The sequence below is a fragment of the Panthera leo genome, chromosome A3, assembly GCF_018350215.1.
Source record: "Panthera leo isolate Ple1 chromosome A3, P.leo_Ple1_pat1.1, whole genome shotgun sequence".
In the NCBI taxonomy this organism is placed as follows: Eukaryota; Metazoa; Chordata; class Mammalia; order Carnivora; family Felidae; genus Panthera; species Panthera leo.
The window spans coordinates 42,530,908-42,553,128 of NC_056681.1; the positions used below are offsets into that span (position 1 = coordinate 42,530,908).

General features: G+C 44.9%; 1 protein-coding gene across 2 annotated transcripts in view; it reads left to right on the forward strand.

Moving 5' to 3' along the window:
• Nucleotides 1-22,221, forward strand: part of PCSK2 (proprotein convertase subtilisin/kexin type 2) — a 272,000-nt gene that overhangs the window by 221,627 nt on the left and 28,152 nt on the right. For both annotated transcript variants that reach the window (XM_042931671.1, XM_042931672.1), the window contains one exon: nt 8,176-8,351. In XM_042931671.1, the coding sequence (XP_042787605.1) occupies nt 8,176-8,351 (176 nt within the window). The remainder of the gene's footprint in view (nt 1-8,175; nt 8,352-22,221) is intronic.

The following is a 22,221-nucleotide window of genomic DNA, read 5'->3' on the forward strand; positions in this document are numbered from 1 at the left end:
CCGAGGTGAAGAGGCTGTTTACCAACTCCCACCCCTCACTGGTGGGGGGGGGGGGGGGGTGGAGTGCCTCCTGGGCCCTCAGCACCCTGTCCAGCCTGCCAGTTCACATGGGTGGAGCATAGTCCTGAGGCAAAGAATGCCTCCCCCCAGGCAAAGACACCTGGACAGGGTAGTGGATTCAGGCAGGTGCAACCCATAAACTCTGCCTCACCTGCTAACTGAGTCCCAATCCCAAAGGTGAGTGACTGCAGCCTGATCCCTCAAAGATACGACCTGACCTGTGCTTTGTGAAACCCCAGACAGCTCAGGTCTCACAGCAATGCTCCAATGTTCCAGAAATAGGCCAGAACTAGTGGGAGGCATGCCTAGCCACACAAAGATTTTAAGCAGAGGAGCCTCCTTTTCCGCTCCCTTAATCCCAGTGGTGCTCCTCTGTAACAACTTCTGCTGGTGCTAACTGCTTAAGGGGCTCAGAAGTCTGGTCCCCATCATCCTGTGCCCATTAGGACACCCAGTGTCCTCTGGGCTTTACTGGAGCAGCACGAGGAATTCTTCATGAGGAAGCCCTGGACTGTTACTCAAGAATCACAATAAAAGCGGAATTTCATCCTCCTAGACCTTACAAATTTATGGGAAACATTTTGTTCCTTCTGGCTGGCAATTCCAGAAGTTGGCTAGTTTTTATTACTCTAAATGAACCATACCTTTCCAGAGAAGCTTTCTTGCGGGTTTCTGAGCTAGGGATGTCTAGAGCGCCACCTGGTGGTGATCTGGGATCATTGCTAGTCCCTGGCAGTCTGGAGGTGTCCCATCACAGGTTAGAGAGGCGCCCGAGGTCTTGTTCCACGCCCTTCCTGACTCCTGTGTTTCTCTTCATCCTGTGCTAAAAAAAAAAAAAAAAAAAAAAAGGTTTCAGTTAAGGGGATGTAGAATCTTAGTCCAGAAATAGGAAAGTGGAGATAAGATGATAAAATGGGTCCTCTGAAGGGAAAAAAGGAAAAAATCATATAGCATCTCTTTATCTGCCTATTAGCCTGTTGGGTTTCTCTTTTCTTCATAAATTTTGCTCACTTTTCCACTGGGGTTCCTGTCTTTTTCTTGTTGATTTGCACGTGTTTTTGGTATGTCCTAGATCTTAGCTCCTGGTCGGTTACAGTCAGTGCAAATACCTTCTCCCAAACTTTCATGTGAGATCATTAGTCCGTCCGGATTCCACATTTGCATGTCATGCTGGCTTGGGATCCAGTTATATTTTTCTCCCAACATGACGCCAATATCATCCATTCAGTAATCCATCCTGTCCCTTTGATTTGTGGTGCCATCTTCATCATGTTTCAAGTTCCCGTGCATATATGGTTAGTCCCCGGGTAAATATAATTTAGATAAAACCGCCTAGCAAGTGTAAATCAGGAAGTGTAGCCACACTCCTTGTACTGCTGGGCCTTTGTATCTGCTCTTCCCTCGTCCCAGAATACCTCCCCTATAGGCTTTACCTGGCCACCTCTTTATCCTGCACTTCTCAGGTTCCCCATTGTTACCTTCAGCATCACCTCCAGACCAGCCTTCTCATCTACACTTGATAAAGCATGCAGTTTTTTCTTCCTGGCACTAACCACTGTCCAGTTATTGCCCACATTCTTGTACATGGTTATTTGATCAATATCTTTCTCCCCAGGCAGAAAACAGCCTGCTTGAGGACAGGGACCTTGTCTGTTTTCTCTCACCTCAGCACCCAGAACAAGGTCTGGCACCCAGCAGATGCTCAGAGCCTATTTGCTGAGTGACGGGAAGCAAAAAAGGAATAAAGAGAAGGAAGGGTCAGTGAATAAACCCATGATAAGCAGTAGAGATTAATCACTGGACAGAAGAATGGATGGATGAATGGAGTTGAAAGATTAAGGGCATTAGGATCTAAGGACCCAAAGCCGATAGAATTTCTACCAGGAAGCAAAAGTATCTTGTCTTCCACCAGTACCATCTCACCTTTGCTATTTTATCCCAATCAAATTAGTTCCAAGGAGACTTGAGCCTTCTTATATCCTCTCCCCTCTTCCCTCCCTTCCAAGGGCACCATGATAATGTTCTAAGTGCTGGCATCACCAGTAGGAGCTGCCCCAGGGCCCACCATTGAAAAAGGGACAGGGGACCCCTTTATACCTATGCCCTAAGCCGCTCCAGGCTGACAAGTATCACGACCGTCCATCGACCATAATATAACACCATTCAGGTGTTACAAATAGAGTGTGTAAATTTCCAGGGGCTCATCATTTCCACCTATTCATTAGAATCTCAAAATCTTGGGCCCCAAAGATCCTTTAGTCCACAAACCCACAGATACTTGCATAAGGGTAGCAACAATATAATAATAATAGCAATAATAATAGCAGCAGTAGTAGTAAATAACACAATATTTACTCTTCCAATGTGTCAGTGCGATGCACAACTCTTTACTCAACTCTTTACACAATCTTATCATGCATCATTATATATGTATATATACATACATATATACATATACGTACACATTTATGTACATATACATGTGTACACATATATGTACATATACATATGTACATATATATGTATATATACATATACGTATGTGTACGTATATGTATATATACATATAGAATGATGCATGATAAGATTGTGTAAAGAGTTGAGTAAATAGTTTTGCATATATATATAATATTATATATAATAACTATATTATATATAATATATAATATTATATAAATAAATATAAATATATTTATATATAATAAATATATAATAATTATTATTATTATACTATTTATTATTATATTAATATATTATAATTTTATATATATATATATATATATATATATATATATATATATGTATCCCTCTTTTACAGAGAACCAAACTGGGGCCACACAGCTTGTAAGCTATAGGATAATTTTGCACCTAGAATGCCCTAAGCCAGAAATTCTACCATTGACCCCCTACACTAAAATGCTTGAACAACTTCTCTTTTCCTACTTTTCTGATATAGTCTGGATCCAGCCTGGAACTACACACCTCCAGCAACAGGAAACTCACTCCCTTCCAACACAGTCCACTCTGCCTTTGGATAGGTGTGACTTTGAGAAACTTCCTCCTTAAAACTAGCTCTCTCTTTGATTTCTGTTACCTATCATGGACACAGTTGTTACCACCTCTTCGAGATGACGCATTGCAGGGAGGGAGGAAAAATTCCAATTAGTCTGGTTCCTAAAGAGTTAACACTCTGTAACATGTAAACCCATACATATGACACGTTCCAGAAGTGCTCACCTTGAAGCTTTAATAACTTCAGAACTATGTGTATTTGAAGATTTAATTATTTACATTTCTTTATCCACTTGCTTACTTTTATGAATTTTGAAGAAAAAAATTAATTTCCATTTTTTGACTTTGAAAATGCCATTATTTAAGTAACTCTTTAAGAAAATAACCTAATTCTTTTCTTACTTTTATTTTTAAGTGTTTAACATCTTCGATCAAAGGGATTAAGACAAAGAATTAAAATTAAAAATATAGTATTCAAACTTTGCAAAAGCAAAATAAAATGCACAAGTATAAACAATGAACCCTTCAAATGACGTTCCTTGTGAATTTGTCAGATTTATACTTCTGAGATTATTAAAGCTCAAAAACTGCACCGCGCCTTAGGAGATGCTGTCTCTTGCTGACAATCCGTTCCAGGGCTCCACAGTGACTGTTGGGTGCCTACCATGTCCCCAGTTCTGCTGTGGGTGGTGGGACAGAGCTGTGAGCCAGCCAACAAGACGCCTGTCTCCACGTAGTTTACAAGCCGTGAATGAAGAAGAATGAGCACATGAACAAGATAATATCAGACAATGGTGGCCGCTATGAATAAAACAAAGTAAGGTGGCAGCGAATAAGATGAGGGCACAGTAGCTGATTAGTGGGCGGGCCTTACAGCACCACACCTGGGCTTCCACGGAGGTCCTCAGAGCCACCCCAGGGTAGGGCCAGTCCAGGTGGGATTGGCCTTACCTGCCATTCTTGCTAAGCCAGAGCATTCAGATTTATGCATTGAGTTTTGGAAATGGGATCTCCTTTGTTCAAAGGTTCTGAAAAAGAGTTTGAAAAACGCACGGTTGACCGTTATCAAAATACCCTGAAATTTCTCTGCAGCAATGAATTGCTTTCCCATATTTGGCCAGTAGAATTCTTAACATTTCACTGAGTTCACAGGTACTTTATCTGAGTTTTAAAAGAAACCAATGAAAATCACATATTAGCACATGATGAACATGTTTTCAGATCCTTTAGACCTAGATCAGCATGAATTCCCTCCTGGGCCTGCAGATTAATATTCATGAGCACAAAAGGTGGTGATTAGCAACACTGAGGTTTGCTGGCAGGTGCGGCTTTGCCAGTGTCGGGTACAAGTTCCCCTTTTGTAACATGAGCAGAGATAGAAAGGATTTAGCTCAAATCCCTGGGCCTTGCAGCTCTTAGAGAAGGAAGTCACAGTGTCCCCATCAGTCATTAGTGCAGTGATCAGGACTGCAGGGTGGGGGGGTAGAAATCTTGACGTGCACTGGGTTTCTCCATGCCATTGAATCACACCAGCTGGTAGAGAGCATTTTACAAATGTGAAGACACCAAATCCTAGCCCCCTCGGCTTCCCTCTCTCCCTCTGGCTCTCGCCCTTACTCTCTTGCCTTCCTTTATTCTTTCTTTCTCTGTCTCTGTCTCTCTGTGCCCCCTCTAACTCCTACAGCATCCAGGGACAGAGGAGAGAGAGAACCCTCAGGTCACCCTGAGCCTCTGTCTTGGCTACTAATGGTGCAGTCGCTTGCAAAAATGAACACTGTATCTCATTCAATTAATGCACGCCTCATTCCTCCTGAGCTTAACTAGATTAAAGGAATGTCGGGCGCCTGGCCCCAGAATATGAATGAGAGCCTTGCTCCCAGTCTGTGGCGGCCCTTGACTCCCTGGACTCTGAAACAGTCAGAAGATTAATGCACAGCAGCTCTGATGTTCTGTGCAGCACAAAGAGAGCCAGGGAGGGCAGGAAGAGGAAGAGGCAGAGACACCGGAGCTGCTAAGAGAGAGGGTAAAGGGCAGATCTGGATGCGCCACACTGGCTGTGGTGCAGTGGATGAAATCCAGTGGATGAAATTCAGTGTTGCCATCGGTTGGCATCTGGGACAGTCCAGATCCACTTTGGCAGGGCTGAATCTCTTTCACCTTCCAGCTGAAGCAGGCTGTTCAGTTCCGGCCATTGACCCTGTACACAAGTTCAAGACCATTTGAGTTTTCTCCTTGCAGGCAAGTGAATACCAGCCTCTCAGCGAGGTTTCCCTACCCACAAGGTGGGCATGGCTTCTTGCCAAAAGCAGCTGCACTATTTGCTTTACTGTTGTCGAACAAATTTTTTTAAATAAATAAAATTACAGGTAGGGCCAAAGCAAAATGTGATGCTTTAGACGTCTATCCCTTATAAAATGAACCGTAAAACTTAGCTTCTGGAAAGTTCAAACCAAAGATTTTCCTCATTCAATATGAGCTTCTCCCAAGAGAAAGGATGCTAACTGATAATTGGATATTTGTTGGCAAGAATAGTGACCTGATTTATGGGTAGAGGATGGGAAATCTCGACATGTTATTATTTGTTCTTCTGGACCTGTCCTTTCTGTTAGGGGAAAAAAAATCAATTCAAGTAACGACACTATACATCTATTCACCAAATATTTATTAAGCTTAAAATAATGCTGATAACGTAGAACACAAGAAAAGAACAAAATGGACACATGCCCTGTACTCAAAAGATTTTGCTGTGTAGTGATGAATGTGTTGACACAGAATTGCTATGAAGCAACTAAAAGCATTTATTTGGGTCTCAGAGATCGCAGTCCGGGAGACACAGAGTCGACTGAAATGCAAGCATGCTCAGAACCGAGAGCGGGGAGTGCAGGCTTAAACAGGCAAAAACCACAAGGTCCAACTTGTTTTGGAAGCATTATCTTTGGCACTAACAGTGTTAAACTGACTATCTAAGGTTGGCTATTCAGCTAACAAATGCTATATTATGTCTATTTCAGTCTAAAGTAAAAGGATGTTTTCCAGGAGGTGGTGAAGGTGCAATCAACAAATTGTCATTTACCGAAGTCAAAAGTCGGCAGTGGCTTCCAAAAACAGAAACAAGAGCTGTGCAGAGGCTTTGCCTCCTCCATGTCCTCCCCAGCCCCTATTTTGGATGACTCTCTTAGCAGTGCTTGCTTTAGGTTGTAATCTTCCACAAATGAGACTCACAAGCAAATAATTATACTGGAAGGCTGAAAGTGTGGTGCTCACGGGGGATGCCGGATCCGGAAAGACTGCTAGGGAAATGCCTACTAAACACATACGTTAGTCAGGAGAAGGAGGAGCACTGGGGGAAGTTGTATGCAAGGACAAAGGTAGCTATGGGACACTGAGGAGGGAGGAGAGACCCTTAAAGAGAAGACAATTTCATGTCAGCATCACAAGCCTTGCAAGGACCTGGGTTGTCCTTATTTAAATGTTATGCTATGTTAGAGAGAGATGTTTATGTAATCATGTCTTTTGACCATGATAAATATAGGTAAGAGGTGTCAGGATCCAGGTTTTGACAGTATAGAGCCCAGTCCCTTTACTTCGTGACTCCTGTGGACAGAACAACTTAGGTCAGCAACTCTAACATTCTAGGCTACTTAGCACAGAAGAGAAATAGCGTGTCAGGCAGAGAACAGTATGACATGGCACCAAGCAGCAATGTCTGGAGGGTAGTAGCAGGGCAAAATGCCCATCCCAGTGGCGGCTGCTGCATTCACCCTGGAGAGGCTTGTTCTGGACAGCCGGAAGGTGGTGTGAACTGTGGACGCCCACAGGCATGTCCCTTCTGCATCCGTTTGTGCAGCTCAGGCTTACCCACACACACTCGTGGACTGCAGGACTCAAATTTTTTAATGTCCCAGCAAGAAGTCATCCTACAGGTTATTGGAGTAGCACAAACTTTACCAAGGTAACATAGGGGAGAAAGAGGAGGGGGTTGTATCATGCACCCCATTTCCAGGATATTTCAGAATTACCCATACAACATTTCTGTCCTCCCCACAGCCCCTTCTAGCTACCATGCAACTTGGGAATCATCTTTTTCTGACTCCCTCGATCTTTGCACTGTCCCTATTCCTCTCTCTGCCCCTTAACCTCTAGGATTTTCTCTTAAAAATTTAATATCAATTGAATTCCCACCAGCCCACTGTCACGCACAGTGGGTTTATTTCCCCGCCCCCCTCCCCCAGCCCCTGGTCAATACCTAGTCACTGGAGGCTGAGCTTCCACCTAGAAATAGACTTGTCGGGGCACCTGGGTGGCTCAGTCGGTTGAACGTCGACTTCGGCTCAGGTCATGATCTTGTGGTTCCCAAGTTCAAGCCCCGTGTCTGGCTCTCTGCTGACAGCTCAGAGCCTGGAGCATGCTTTGCGGATTCTGTGTCTCCCTCTCTCTCTCTGTCCCTCCCCTGCTCGTTTTCTCTCTCTCTCTCCCTCTCTTTCTCTCTCAAAAATAAATAAAACATTAAATTAAAAAATAAAAAAAGAAATAAAAGAAATAGACTTATCAAGAAGCGCCTAAGTGACTCACTCAATTGAATGTCCAACTCTTCATTTCGGCTCAGGTCATGATCCCAGGGCCATGGGGTAGAGCCCCACATGGGGCTCCACGCTAAGATTCTCTTTCTCTCTCTCTCTTTCTCCCTCTTCCCACCCCCTGCTCACATGCACGTGCTCTCTCTCCCGCGCGCTAAAAAAAAAAAAAAAGAGAGAGAAAAGGAAATAGACTTATCAAGGAATCTCTTCAGCAAAGGTGGTCTCTCCCCATTAGAAATTCTAGTAAAGTTTCCAGTGGGAAAAAATTTCTTCAGTTATATAAGGAAAGGTGTGGGTGGAGTCCTAAAAGGATTGAGTGGGACAGTGTATGTGTCCTTCTTTTAGCCTCTAAAGGTGTAGCCCACACAACCTGAGGCTGGACTCCAGATTCTGCAGCGTCCCCCAGGACACCCAGGTGGCAGGCCCTCCACCCACACCCAGGACCTGAGCCCTCATCACCCCTCCCCCATCTCCAGTGCCCTGGGGGACCAAAACATGGTGTTTCCCTGTCCAATTGGGTCTACAGGTATCCGGATGCTAGACCAGCCATTCATGACAGACATCATTGAGGCCTCTTCCATCAGCCACATGCCTCAGCTGATCGACATCTACAGTGCCAGCTGGGGCCCGACAGACAACGGGAAGACAGTGGATGGACCCCGGGAGCTCACGCTTCAGGCCATGGCCGATGGCGTCAACAAGGTAAGATCATTCCTGTGCCCACCAGGCCCAGGTCCTCTGGAGGGAGGGGTGGAGGGTGGGGTGTCCAGTGGAGGTGATGAGAATGAAACAAGGAGCAGGGAATGGGGCAGAGGTGGGGCTGTTACCCTGTGCATTAGCTCAGGGCATCCAAGAAATGGACCCCCAAACAGGGTTAGCCGTGCAGATTTATCAGAGGGGACTCCTTTAAAGGGCAAAGGGGAGGGGGGGTAAGGTGGCGGGGGTGCCTTCAGATGGTGATGTTAGTCTGACCCCTGTGAAGACCGGGGAGGAAGGACGGCCACCCTGGGGTCTGTGTTGGCACCCCCACCTTGCCACACAACAGCTGGGAGCAGCCCCCAGGCAGTGGAGTCTGGGTGCAGACGGGGTAGTGGATCCGCGATATTCCCATGGCAGGGCTGTGAGCCACAGGATTTCCAGGCTGCCCATCCCTGGGATTAGACCAGGAATGGACAAACTCAAGGCAAAGAGACCAAGGCAGAGCCCCCAAAGGGAGGGCAGCCAGGTCAGCGACCGATGGAGGAGAAGTTGGTACCCTCCATGCATCTCAGAGTAGGGGTCACGTCGGACAAGACCTGAGCCAGGCCTTCGGATCAGTCTTCTGGGTTCAGGTCCCATTTCCATCAGTCAGTGTCTGGGTGTATCTGCAAATGACTTGACCTCGCTCGCTGCACCTCTGTTTTCTTGCCTGTAAAATTGTGATAATCCTACATTTCTCCTGGGATCATTGTAAGGTGTAAATGAGATAAATATACCAGTGTTTGGTAGTGAGAAGTGCCCTGGGAAGGGTTGGTGTTGATCCAGGCCATTGTGGACGCTTAACCTGTCCCCCCAAAACTTTGTGGAGTAAAGCACAGGGTTTTGTTTTTGTTTTTGTTTTTGTTTTCACTAAGCTTGTGAATTTTATGCGTCAAGAACTCAGGGCACATTGGGGATGGCCTGTCCCAGCTCTAAGAGTCCTGGGCCTCGGATAGAAGTCTCCAGATTTGAATTGCCAAACTCAAAGTCTTCTAGTGCCCTTGTGATGTGCCAAATTATCGCCATTTGTGCCACAACACCAACCACTCAAGAGTACTTAATCATTTTGTTGTATTTAGTGTTTTCTTCAGGACTGGACTTACCATCAGGTGATAGTGATACCCTCTTGATGCTTTTAGTTTGCCTGTCTAACCAGCCATGGGCAGGAGTTGCATTTTCCCAAGATTACAACAATGGTGGGGCACCTGGGTGGCTCAATCAGTTAAGCATCCGACTTCAGCACAGGTCATGATCTCACAGTTCGTGGGTTCGGGCCCTGCATCGGGCTCTGTGCTGACAGCTCAGAGCCTGGAACCTGCTTCGGCCATATTTCCCTCTCTCTCTGCTCATCTCCTGCTCAAACTCTGTCTCTATCTCTCAAAAATAAAATAAATATTAAAAAACATTTTTTTTAATATTACAACAATGGTGGTAGAGTAAGAGTAACCAGGTCCTCACTGAGGGAAAGACAAGTGTGTGAGGTTTAGTATATGGACTTTTGCAAGTGCCTTTTAGGAATTTTTAGAAAGTCTGCTTCTTGGATTTTGGCCAATTTCAAATGGATGAAATGGATATGGCCATATTTGGATATATAAACTAGCACTGCTACAGATTAATTGCAAAATGCATCCGTTTTATGTTTATCTTTGTTATTTATGGTCTATGTGAAATATACATGAACCTATTATTTACACATTTATATCACCAAAATAGGTATGGGTATGAAACACCTGAAATTTAACAGTAGCTTAGACAGGTAAAAATATTGAAGAAAATTAGAGTGGACAACTAAATAGCATAATGCCCTCAAGGTCTATCCAAGTTGGCACAAATGGCGGGATTTCCTTCTTTTTATTGCTGAATAATATTCTGGTATGTGGGGGGGGGGGTTGGTATATATGTATGTGTATATACAGTATTCTCTTTATGCATTCGTGCATTGATGGACACTTAGGTTGTGTCCATTTCTTGGCTAGTGTGAATAACGCTGACGTGAAATAGTGGTGCAGGTATCTAAAGATAGTAATTTCAGGGCCACCCGGGTGGCTCAGTCCTTTAAGCATCTGATTCTTGAGCTCAGCTCAGGGCTTGAGCTTAGGGTCATGAGTTCAAGCCCCACTTTGGGCTCCACACTGGGCATGGAGTCTACTTAAATAAATTTTTTAAAAAATAGTACTATCATTTCCTTCAGATTATCCCAGAAGTGGGGCTGCTGAATCATATGGTAGTTCTGTTTTTAATGTTTTGAGGAACCTCCAAACTGTTTTTCATAGTGGCTGCACCAATTTACATTCCCACCAACAGGGCACAGGGGTTCACTTTTCTCCGCATCCTCACCAACACTTATCTTTTTGATAATCGTGAAGGCAACTTTTTCTAAACGTTTCCTAAGGTAAAAGAACAGGTCTTTTCCTCTCCAGCTAGTCTCAGAAACTGGCCTAGTGCTTGAAAAGTGGATCAGCTGTTCAATAAGTAGATGTGGAATTAATACATGAATGAAATTGGATGGTTGAAAGATTAAAAGTCCTATAGAAAACTGTGGTGAACGTCAGTGGTGCCCACTACGTCCCCTTTATCGGGTGGGAGTGGGGTGGGGAGGGGGAACCTCCCAGCTACGATGACTCACACAGCTGCCCCTTCCCTGTAGAACTGCCCTAGCTGATGGGAGGCTTTCATCCAGATGGTTATGCCCACACACACACCAAGGAGGCAGCCCACAGCCAATGATTGATTCAGGTAGAAGAGGCCAGACCACTTGGCCCCAGTAGGTACCACTCTGCAGTATAATGTATGCTCCAGAGACCCCAGTGAATCAGGCCAAGCAAGGGTTGACTTTGCTTGAGAGCACACCATTTTGAGGTTCCTACCTGGCCTATCTTGTTTCACTCCCTCATTGACAGATTTCCCCTTAGTGCACGTTCTTAATATACCTGGTGAGCTCAAGTCCCTGCCTTGGGCTCTGCTTCTAGTGAACCCATTCTAAGACATTAGAAATGAGGTTCATTCTTTCCCTTGGCTGCCAGGAAGCTCAGAACTAAGTTTGGGCCTAACAGTGTGGGGTTTTTTTAGGCTAAGTCTTCTCCTATCCCATTTTCTCCCCTCTGTTCACCAACCATGGCCTCAAAAATCATTCCTTAACTGTTGTTCTCATGTCCTTTTTCATATTTCTATGGAATCCAAATCTATGAATACTACGAAGTATAAAATTTGTAAAAGAATTGCTTAAATTAGTTCAATTTGATTTGATTAAATTAAGGTGTAAATTTTAACTTTGGGATCCTCAAATTGTTTCTTGCTTCTGCAATTTCTAGTCTTAATGGACTAAACCATCTCAATGGACAAAAATCAACGGTGTCTGGGCCCTAAACAATAGTAAACAGTAGGTCAAACAAAGTGCAGCCCCTTAGAGAGGGGCTCAGTTGACCTTGGCCCACAGGCCAGACCCAACGCACTAGCTGTCTTTGCAAATAAAGTTTTATTGGAACACAGCCAGGCCCCTGTGTCTTTCCATCCCTGATTTCTCTCCCAATCACGGTTGTCACAGTCTCCACACCCAGGGAAACACCTGGGGCACTGGATCATCAGAACCCTGGGCTCTTCTGCTGGTCTGTCCCCGTGTTCATTTTCACTAGACAGCCAGCTTGCATGACAAGAGGTGTGCTTCTGCTGCAGGGACTTTTTTAAGGACTGGGATGTGCAAGTTAGAGAGCTGAGCTTCAGAGCTGGGAGGCCAGAATTCTCATCTCAATCCTATCCCTTTCTGGCCACAGGACTTCGGATTAGTCCTTAGCTTCTTTGTGCCTCGTTTTCTTCTTTACTGATTATTTACTGATTATCACTGATGTGATAATCCACATCAGTGGTGCTCAAAGTGTGACCACTGGCCCACCTGCAAGTTTGTGAGAAATGCAGAGGCTCTGCCCCACCCACCCACCTGATACATCAGAATTTGCATTTTAGAGGCACCTGGGTGGCTCCGTCCGTTAAGTGTCCGACTTCAGCTCAGGTCATTCATCTCACCTCACTCATCTCATGAGGTCAAGCCCTGCATCAGGCTCTGGGCTGACAGCTCAGAGCCCGGAGCCTGCTTCAGATTCTGTGTCTCCTTCTCTCTCTGCCCCTCCCCCCGCTCATGCTCTGTCTCTGTCTCTTTCTCAAAAAAAAATAAACATTAAAAAATATTTTTTAGGGGTGCCTGGGTGACTCAGTCGGTTAAGCAGCCGACTTCGGCTCAGGTCATGATCTCACAGTCCGTGAGTTCGAGCCCCGCGTTGGGCTCTGTGCTGGTAGCTTGGAGCCTGGAGCCTGCTTCTGTTTCTGTGTCTCCCTCTCTGCCCCTCCCCCACTTGTGCTCTGTCTCTCTCTGCCTTTCAAAAATGAATAAATGTTAAAAAAAATTTTTTTTAATTTTTTTAAAGAGTATTTGCATTTTAACAAGGTCACACTCAAGTTTGAGAGGTGCTGCTCTAACTGACTTCTAGAAAATGAATCCGGTAACCCTAAGATACTAAGACCACAGGATAATGTGGTTTTAAAAAATCCCCAGTGCTGGAGTGCCTGGGTGGCTCAGTCAGTTAAGCTTCCGACTCTGGGTTTCAGCTCAGGTCATGATCTCACGGTTCATGGGTTTGAGCCCCACATCAGGCTCCACAGCTGGCAGCATGGAGCCTGCTTGGGATTCTCTCTCTCCCTCTCCCCCACCCCTCTCTCTCTCTCTCCACCCCACCCCCACTCATGCTGTCTCTGTCTCTCTCAAAATAAATAAAACTTAAAAAAACATCCCCAGTGACTAGGAAAAGGCAGCAGAGGTGACTCGTTTTCTGGAACACTGCACAACCCTATCCAGGTGGTATGTTGAAGGGATTGATTACCAAGCCAGATGCTCTGGTTTGTCTCTGAGCTGCAGGAGCAGGGGCCCAGTGGCTCAACTCCAGGGGTTTCTTATAGGGATGCACGAGGAGAGACAAGGGCACTGAGAGGGGATTCAGGCAGAACCTCGTACAGGCTAGGACCAGACAGACGTTCTGGACCCAGCATGGCTGCAGGGCTCCAGCCACAAGAGTGTGTGGAGATTCCCACTGGGGCCCCACGGTCGTGGGTCTTGGCCATGCTTATAGTTCCTGTCTCCCACTGGCTCTGTGTGTCCTTCTCTGAATCCACTTTTCCTCTTGCTTGGGGCTTATGTTCATGTGCTCCTTCTACGTGGACATGACGCCATTAGCATTCTTGTTTGTCACAACCTGTCAGGCTCTATTCCAACTGCCGTTTGCTCCCCTCCAATGCCTGAGGGGGAATCTTGACCCCAAATTAGGGCAGACACTTCTCTCTCTGCTGGGCTCCAAAACTAGCAAATGTGGTTCTGTTGAAAAGGTTTAGAACTTGAAGGGTCAGAGATCAGTCAGAAGGTTGCTAACAGAGCCCTTTCTTTTCCATTCCGGTAATGTCAAGTGGCAGCCGTCTACCCCCACACTGGCTTTTCAGACCTCTGATGGAGAAGTTTCTTCTAAACCGTTGAAATCTTCCAGAAGTCTCGATAGAAATATAACACCATGTTTCTTCTCTGTTGTGGGCTGGGTTTTCCCCGCCCCCAGTCAAAACTCACATATTGAAATCCTAACCCCCCATATCTCCGAAGGGACCTTATTTGGAAATAGGGTCATGAAAGATGTAATTAGTTAAAACGAGTTCATTCTGGAGCAGAGTGGGCCCCTAATCTGATATGAATGGTGTCTGTGTTAAAAAGGTAATTTAGGGGCGCCTGGGTGGCTCAGTCAGTTAAACATCCGACTTCGGCTCAGGTCATGATCTCACAGTTCGTGGGTTCGAGCCCCGCGTCGGGCTGTGTGCTGACAGCTCAGAGCCTGGAGCCTGCCTCAGATTGTGTGTCTTGTGCCTTCCTTTCTCTCCGCTCCTCCCCTGCTCACGTTCTGTCTGTCTCTCAAAAATAAATAAGCATTTTAAAAAAATCATGTTATAAAAAACATGATTTTTTTTTATATTTTTGGACACAGATGCACAGGAAGAGTGCCAAGAGAACATGAAGGCAGAGATCAGGGTGATGCCTCTACAAGTCAAGGAACACCCAAACTTGTCAGTAGCTAGGGGAGAGGCATGGGACAGATTCTCACTCCCAGCTTTCAGAAGGAACCAGCCTTCTCAACACCTTGACTTTGACCCTCCAGAATGTCTAGACAATATATTTCTGTGGTTTACACCACTCAGTTTGTGGTATTTTCCTACAGCAGCCCTAGGAAACCATACACCTTTCAGTCTTAGAAGGGATAGTCAAAAAAAGAGATTTTGCCAGACTCGAGCAGTGCAGAAACAGTATGGTCACTTTTTTAGTTACTCTTGATGTCACCTGACTCCCTTTTTGAAAGCCAAGATGGCTGACCGTTGATCCCATTACAACTCATTCTCATCTGGCACCTTGAGAGTCATCTTTCCTTCATTCTCTAATATCGTTCCTCAGAAGAGAAGCTTGCAAAAATTCTCATGATGCCATTGGCATTCAGCCCATCTGAGACAACCACAAGGGCCCCTGATGCTTGAAAAGCACAGTTCAGTTTATAGAGGGGGCTTAGCGACAGGATCGAGGGGTGAGGGGGTAGGAGGCAATCGTGCTGCCCCATTTCAGTGCCATTTCAGTGCCATTTCAGTGCCTCAACCCTTAGGAGTTGTTAGGATGAAACTTAGACGCACAAGCAGCTTGTTTGCATATCACACTGTTCACTGTGTGGCTGGAGAGAAATGGTCACACAGGACCGGGTGACAGGACCGGGTGACAACAAGTCCCCTGGGGGACACTTGGCAGATGTCCAGCAGACATGGATTTCCACTGAGAAGCATTTTTTTGACATACAAGGCCGACAGAGAGACATGTAGGTGACATCCGCCCTCAGTCGCAATTTACAAATGCACAAGGCATTCAATGCAGCACATTCCCCAGTGGCTCCTGTCATTTTCCACAACTTCTGAACTGTTCCCCGCATCTTAAGTCTGAGTATTTCTCTCTCCTCCATCTGTAGCCTCCCCTGTCACAACTAAAAAGGCCCTTTCAAGTGTGATTGTTCTGGAAAGCTTGCCAACTGCTCCAAAACTTAAGAGAAAAATTGTTATGACTTATCTTCAGATGACAGCATGTAAATATTTTAGAAAGTGAAGTATAATGAAAAATACATGATTTCTCATTCGACTTTCGAAACCCCAAGCTGTGGGAGTAGTTCTTTCCTTGTTTCAGGGTGACAATTTGGGGGGACAGAACTGTAGAATCTCGTGCATGATGGTATATGATACATGAGCAAAGATCTCTCAGTTATTTCAGTTGTCTGGTCTACTCTAAAGGAAAGTCCACCTCTGAAAGATGGTCTCCACCTAAACAAAGGAGTCAGATAATTACCTAGTGGACAAAGGTAGGTCTTATGCTTGTCTTTGAATGTTAGCATCCTGCAGGTAGGTTTTGTTTGACCAACATAGTAATGATAGAGGAAGAGGAAAAAGAGTCGAGAGACCTTTCTGGGGATGTGTTCTTCGCCACAGACCTCCCCACTCCCAATTGTCTGACATTTGTTCTCCACATAAACATCACCGACCTGACTCCTTAGGGATTTGAGTTTGTATCTCCTAAATTTGCTCGATGAATAGCTGAGGCAGCAAGGAGCAGACAAGAAAAAAGAGGAGGCAACTTTTTATTCCCCTTTCTAGTCTACATGTTGACCACATAGTAAAAGCATTTTTCACATCTTCTGTGGGAAGTAGGTGACAGTCCTAGACCCCTGAATTATGAAATAATCCAATAATTGACTTTTTTCTTAGTTTGGGAGCCCCCCCCAAAAGCAGATGCTGAAACAAGGATTGTTCAAGTAGTTGCTTTGGGAGGCAAGGGAACCCCAGTAGTGAATGGGGAGGTGTGACAGGGAAGAAAGGGACCAGGAAAGTGTGTGTTATCGAGCCAGCCACCACTGTGAACACCCTGAGCTCAGTCCCACCAGGAAGCTGGAAAACCACATGGACCCTGAAGCTATCAGAGGTGAAAATCCTGATCCACATAAATGCCACAGTACTTGCGGCCCCCCTGGGGCAGGTGTGCCCACCAGCTGTCGGCCTCTTGGGAGAAAGCCCTTCTACAAAGAGATGCCGATGCTGTGCTGGCATTTGGAAATCACAGTGCACGGAAGGTCTAAGGGACGTGGGCCGACACCCACTGCCATCTGCTGCCATCTCGAGGGTGCAGTTTGACAAAACCTAATCTTAGGCTTGGAGTCATCGCTGTCTGGGTAATAAAGGACCAGTAAGGTGATGTGCTTGCTGGTCAGAAAGACGCAGCCTTTGCAGAGACTGGTGGAGTAACAGAGCCCAGACGTTGGGGACCACGGAGTCTGACGCTGTCCTGACAACCAGAAGGCAATTCCGACAACACAGAGGGCCTGGAAAGTGACAGTTGATTCATGAACTTCTTTCCACATCTTGAGGAAGTACAGCTACCCAGGGTAACCCTGGTAAGTCTGTGGCTGGCTTTGATGGCTACACCCCAACCTCTTAGTAATCACGGTTCAGGATTGCTACCGGAGGGAATATTTAAAGACAAGGCTACAGAAATAGACAAGGCTACAGGAATATTTAAAGACGAGGCTACAGAAAGCCTTCTGAGGCACAGATGAGACAGAGCACTGATTGTTTAGGAATCAATCCCTGTGGGATTTTGAAGGACCCAAGCACAGATCCCAGATCTTCGGACTGGAATGCAGTAAAGAGAGATCACTTGCAAGAGTGTGGCTCTAAAGGAACCCTCCAGGCAAGGGGGGCAGAGGGCTGCCTAGGGAGATGCTGATGAATTGGGTGTTGGCAAGGCAGAGCCCTGGTGCAGCCTGCTGAAACTTAATCAGAGCAGTGGGGCTGACACAGTGGCAGCAAATGTTGGGGCCTCTGGCAGGCAATGGATGCCTCCTGCCAAGGAGCTCTCAGGAACACTCCATGAGCCCTGATTTATGCTTTGAAACCAAGCAAAGGTTCACAGTTGAGCAGGAGCTGCCAAAGTGTGGAGTCTGCAATCCATTCTCTGAAATGATTGTTGCACTTACAGTCCCCGTTATTTGTGATCAAGAGAAATGGAAGAAAAGGCTGGCAGGTTTTAGGTGAAACTTATTAAGTGCTGGCCAGCCATAGGTGGGATGGTCAACCATCTTGGTTTCCCATTTTTAACACTGAAAGTCCCACTTCCAAGGAGCTCCCAGTCCCAGGAGAACCAAGACCCTTGGTCACTCATCCTGTGGCCTTATTGGCGGCGGTGACTTATTTGAACCCAGTGAAAACACCAACCAGCTTAAGGGATTGACATGAATGTAAACCCTTCACCAGCCCCCTTGACATCAGAAAGGTTAATCATGGTGTGTTTGGATCCTGCTAGAAATGAGACACGATTGCATAAGGGTCTTCCTTCCAAAGTGGATACATGGCAAAATAGGTCATAATTAGAGGCAACAATAGGCGCCATTAAACATGGCCTTGAGGGAAGGATTTAATCAGAAGCCAAGGGCAACCATACCATCCACTGTTGGCCTTTCCAGAGATCATGACACCACCAGCACACTCTTGAACTCCCGTGGAACCCGATGGGGACGTGAGGCAGACGCCGTGATCCTGGTGACTTGGCTGTGGCACACAGCTCCAGCCAGCCGTGGCTTCCTGCTCACCAGCCAGCCGGCCTCTCTGCTCCTCTGGGTGAGGACCTGCCAGGCTCCAGTGGAGTGTGCTCCCCAGTGTGCACACAGCCCAGACTGGGAGGAGTTAACACCCCAGGGGCCACCACCCAGCTGCACTGTCCTGGTGGCAGGGTCACAGGGGCTCTCCAGAGAAGTTGACCCCAGCTCCCACAGGGACAACCTGTTCATCAGCTCACACTCGGTTGGATGTTTCTCCCTTCCCTGTTTCCTGTCCCCCTGCCACTAAACTTAGGCTTCTTGAGACCACCTCCCCCCAGATTAACTACCTGCTCCCTGGCCCTGGTCTCAGGGTCTTTTTATGAAGGAACACAAACTGAGACCAGCCCCTTTCTCCTACAGTTGAAGCCAGCAGCCTTCTGAAAGTAAGCGTAAGCGTAGCTCCTTACAGGAGGATCCACCGTCCCCATTTAAAGCCCTTTGTGAATTCACCACCACCTTCAACACGGAGTACAGAAAAGGCTAGAAGTGACAAATAATGAACACACAAAACAGCTGCATGGAAATATAATCCAATCACTGATATCGTGGCAGAGACGGACTTTCTAAGCATAAAAGCAAAAGGAAAATATTTACCAAAACTAAGTAAGAAATATTACTACATAAAACCTTTCAAAATTTCTGCAAGCCTGGTCATTGTTAAAGCTCAGCAATGGATCCGTGGGGATTCATTATACTATTCACTCTACTTTTGTTGTGCTTAATATTTTTCAGATTAAAAGGTTTTTATTCATCCCCCCAAATAAAAAGCAATTCAGTAGGTGGATAAGCTGTCAAAAGTAAGAATACACAATTTAGGAAAAATGAAAACAGCAGCTGCTCTAATATTATACAGATGGCCACTTGTGGCTTGGGATAAAAATTCCAGGGACTGCATTACACAGAGATTTTTTTTTTTTAATGGTGCATCTGATATAACCCAAATTAAAGGGACATGATGAACTGTGTCAGTAAGGAGAGGCTACATTATGCTGTGGTAACAAATAGCCCCAAAAGCTCAGAAGCTTCAGACCACGAAGGTTTATTTCTCATTCAGCTACACATCACCATGGTCAATAGTGAGCTCTGCTTATCACAGTCTCTCAGAGAACAGAGCTTGCATCTGGAACATTGCTCGTCACTGTGCCGAGGGAAAGAGGGTGTCCCACGGCATTTGGCCCTGACCAGTCAGTCAATGGTTCAGCCTAGAAATGACACTATGTATCAGTCACTGCCACTCAAAACTCATTAATTAAAATGGCTTACAGGACCCCACCCAACCACAAAGGGATGTCATCATGGACCCAAACTGTGGACAGCTAGAAACATTTATCAGATAGCACCAATGACTACCACAATGCGCCCAGAACAACTTCTAGGTGACTCGAAAGGCAACTCAACAGTGATCTAGTGAGGACAAACACAATGTCAAAGATGTTTGCGAATAGTTTGAGTAAAATTGTTCAGTGAACTGTGAGTACAGAAAAGCAGTGTTTGCAAATCGATACATTGTTCTAGGCGGTAGTTAAAATAAGTATTTGCAAAAATTAATAGGTTTATGCAATATAGGGGGGAAATTTTCTGTAAGTCAAAATGCAACATATAAAAGAAAAGATTGGGCAAATATATATGTAACATAAATGACAGAAATTTGGCTAAGGTCCTTAATATAGGAAAAGTTCTAACAAATCAAAAAGAATACGAAAGAAAAAATAGGCAAAGGATATTATCTTTATGGCTTGGTGCTTTGCTAACCTTATTCATAAAGCAGCAGTACAAATGAACAGTGAGAATGCAAGAAGATAAATTCAATGGTCATGGAAAAATTTATAACTCAAAACAACAAGGTACCATTTTTGCCCACCTAATTGGCAAAACTAGATTTTTTAAATGTAAGATTCTCAATCTTGAACCATGGGGGCTGATTGTGGAATTCTTACACACTGATGGCAAAACAAATAAATTGTTCATATGCATTATAAATAGCAATCATATGGCAATATAGATCAAGAATCTTCCAACATTCATTCCTTTTTACCCTAAATTCCCCCTTTTAGAAATTCTGCCTGAGGAAATAAACAGAAATACAAAGACATATAAAATGATGTTCATCGCAGAACTTTAAAACTTAGAAACAGCCTTCCAGGTATGTCTAGATAAAGGACTAAATAAATTATGGAATGGCTATTGAATAAGACTAATAAAAATTACAGTGTAGAGGAATATTTAATTACATTAGGAAATGTTACTGATATAATAGTGAATATACATTTGAAGCATTCTGGCCACAAAAGTGGATCCCTTTTATGATCCTAATTTTATCCCTAAACCTGTTCTTATACTTAGCATTTATATATCAACTTGGCAGGAATCCACAAAATATCACCAGGGATCTTTTCTATTCGTGGAAAATTAGAAAGGATTTTTATTTTCCTGTTCAGAGTCTAAATTTCAGTTATTCTACAATGAGTATGATTTTGCAATAAAAAATGTGATAACTTTTTTTTAAGTATGTCAATGTTGTATTAAGATGTCAAAGTGACTGGAAAATAAAAACTAGCCTAACTGAGTGTTTAGGAAGAGGCAACTTGCAACAGGCTTGCCTCCCTAGTATCTGCAAGCAGGTAATACCAGTGGGCCAGGGCCTGGTCTGGTCATTCGTCCAGGTTGCTACTGATTGGTGAGCAGGAGGGACCGACAAAGTGGATTTCCACCTCCTAGAATGAAAGAATGATGTTCTGGGTGGGGGCACACAGAGCCATAGCACCAGTCTCTGACTAGAACTTGACCTTAGCAGATGGTAAGCGATTTGTGACATTTTTATATTATGAGCAAAATATCTGCATGAACTGTTAAGAAATTTGGGGGGAGTGACATCAGTACATGGCAGCATGAGAAATCTTTTGTTTCTTCCTTTAATTTGCAATGAATAGGGCACCCATCACCCAACAGGGGTTCCTCAACAGCACATCAGGACTCCACAGAGAACCATACATCTGTACATTGAAGGTGGGTAGACTGGACCTCATGGAGGCAGGAAAACCAGGGGAACAGCAGCAGTGGTGCCTGTAAACCCAGTGACCCTGGCAGTGGCAGAGGCCTCCGAGACCGTGGTATCCCCAACAACCCTGGGCAGCAGCAGTACCCATGACCCTAGCAGACCCAGCCGCACGCCAGCAACCCTGGCAACCTCAGCACTGGTGAGACGCTAGTGCACGGGTAACTATGACAGCCTCAGTGACCCCGCCAGAAGAGCAGGTGGTGGGTGGAAAGTGTGTGCTCCCAAATACAGCCGTAGAGCAGTTTAGGTAAGAGGGGAAAAAATTACACTATATCGCCACCTGCTGGAAAATAAAAGAAAGGTCTTTAATTCCCAACCGGTTGAACAGTTAAAATCAAAGTCAATAGAACTCTACCAAAATAAGAAAGGCATCCATTACTTCAAATGTGTCAGCAGAGGCTCATCTCATCAAACACCATGAAAAATCACAGTAAGATGGTATCACCAAAAGCAAATGGCAGACAGTTCTCCAGCAACTAATCTCCAAGTCACAGAAAATTAGGATCTAACTGATAGAGAATTCAAAATAGCTGGTTATGAAGAAATTCAGCAAGCTAGAAGAAAACTCAGAAAGTCAATTTAATGAACTGAGGAATGAAATTAATGAACAGGAGGAGTGCTTTGCCAAAAAGACTCAAATTCTGAAACTAAAGAACTCAACAGAGGAAATGAAGAACACATTACAAAGTATTGGAAACAGAGCAGATGGGAGGGAAGAAAGAACAGGCGAGCCAGAAGATAGGAATCTAGAATAATTCAGGTAATAGCAGAGAGAGAACTAAGATTTTTAAGAAGTGAAGAAACCACACAAGAGCTATCAGACTCCCTTAGGGAGACCAACAAAAGAATTACGGATATACCAGAAGAAGAAGGGGACAGAAGGGTTATTTAAAGAAGTAATAGCTGAGAACTTCCCAAACCTAAGGAGAGAACTAGACATACAAGTCCACAAAGCTAATTGGTCACCTTAGTATCTCAATGCTGAAAGATCCTCTTTAAGACATATTATAACAAAGCTGTCAAAAATTGACCATAAAGAAGGATTCTTAAAGGCAGCTGGGGGGGGGAGAAGAGA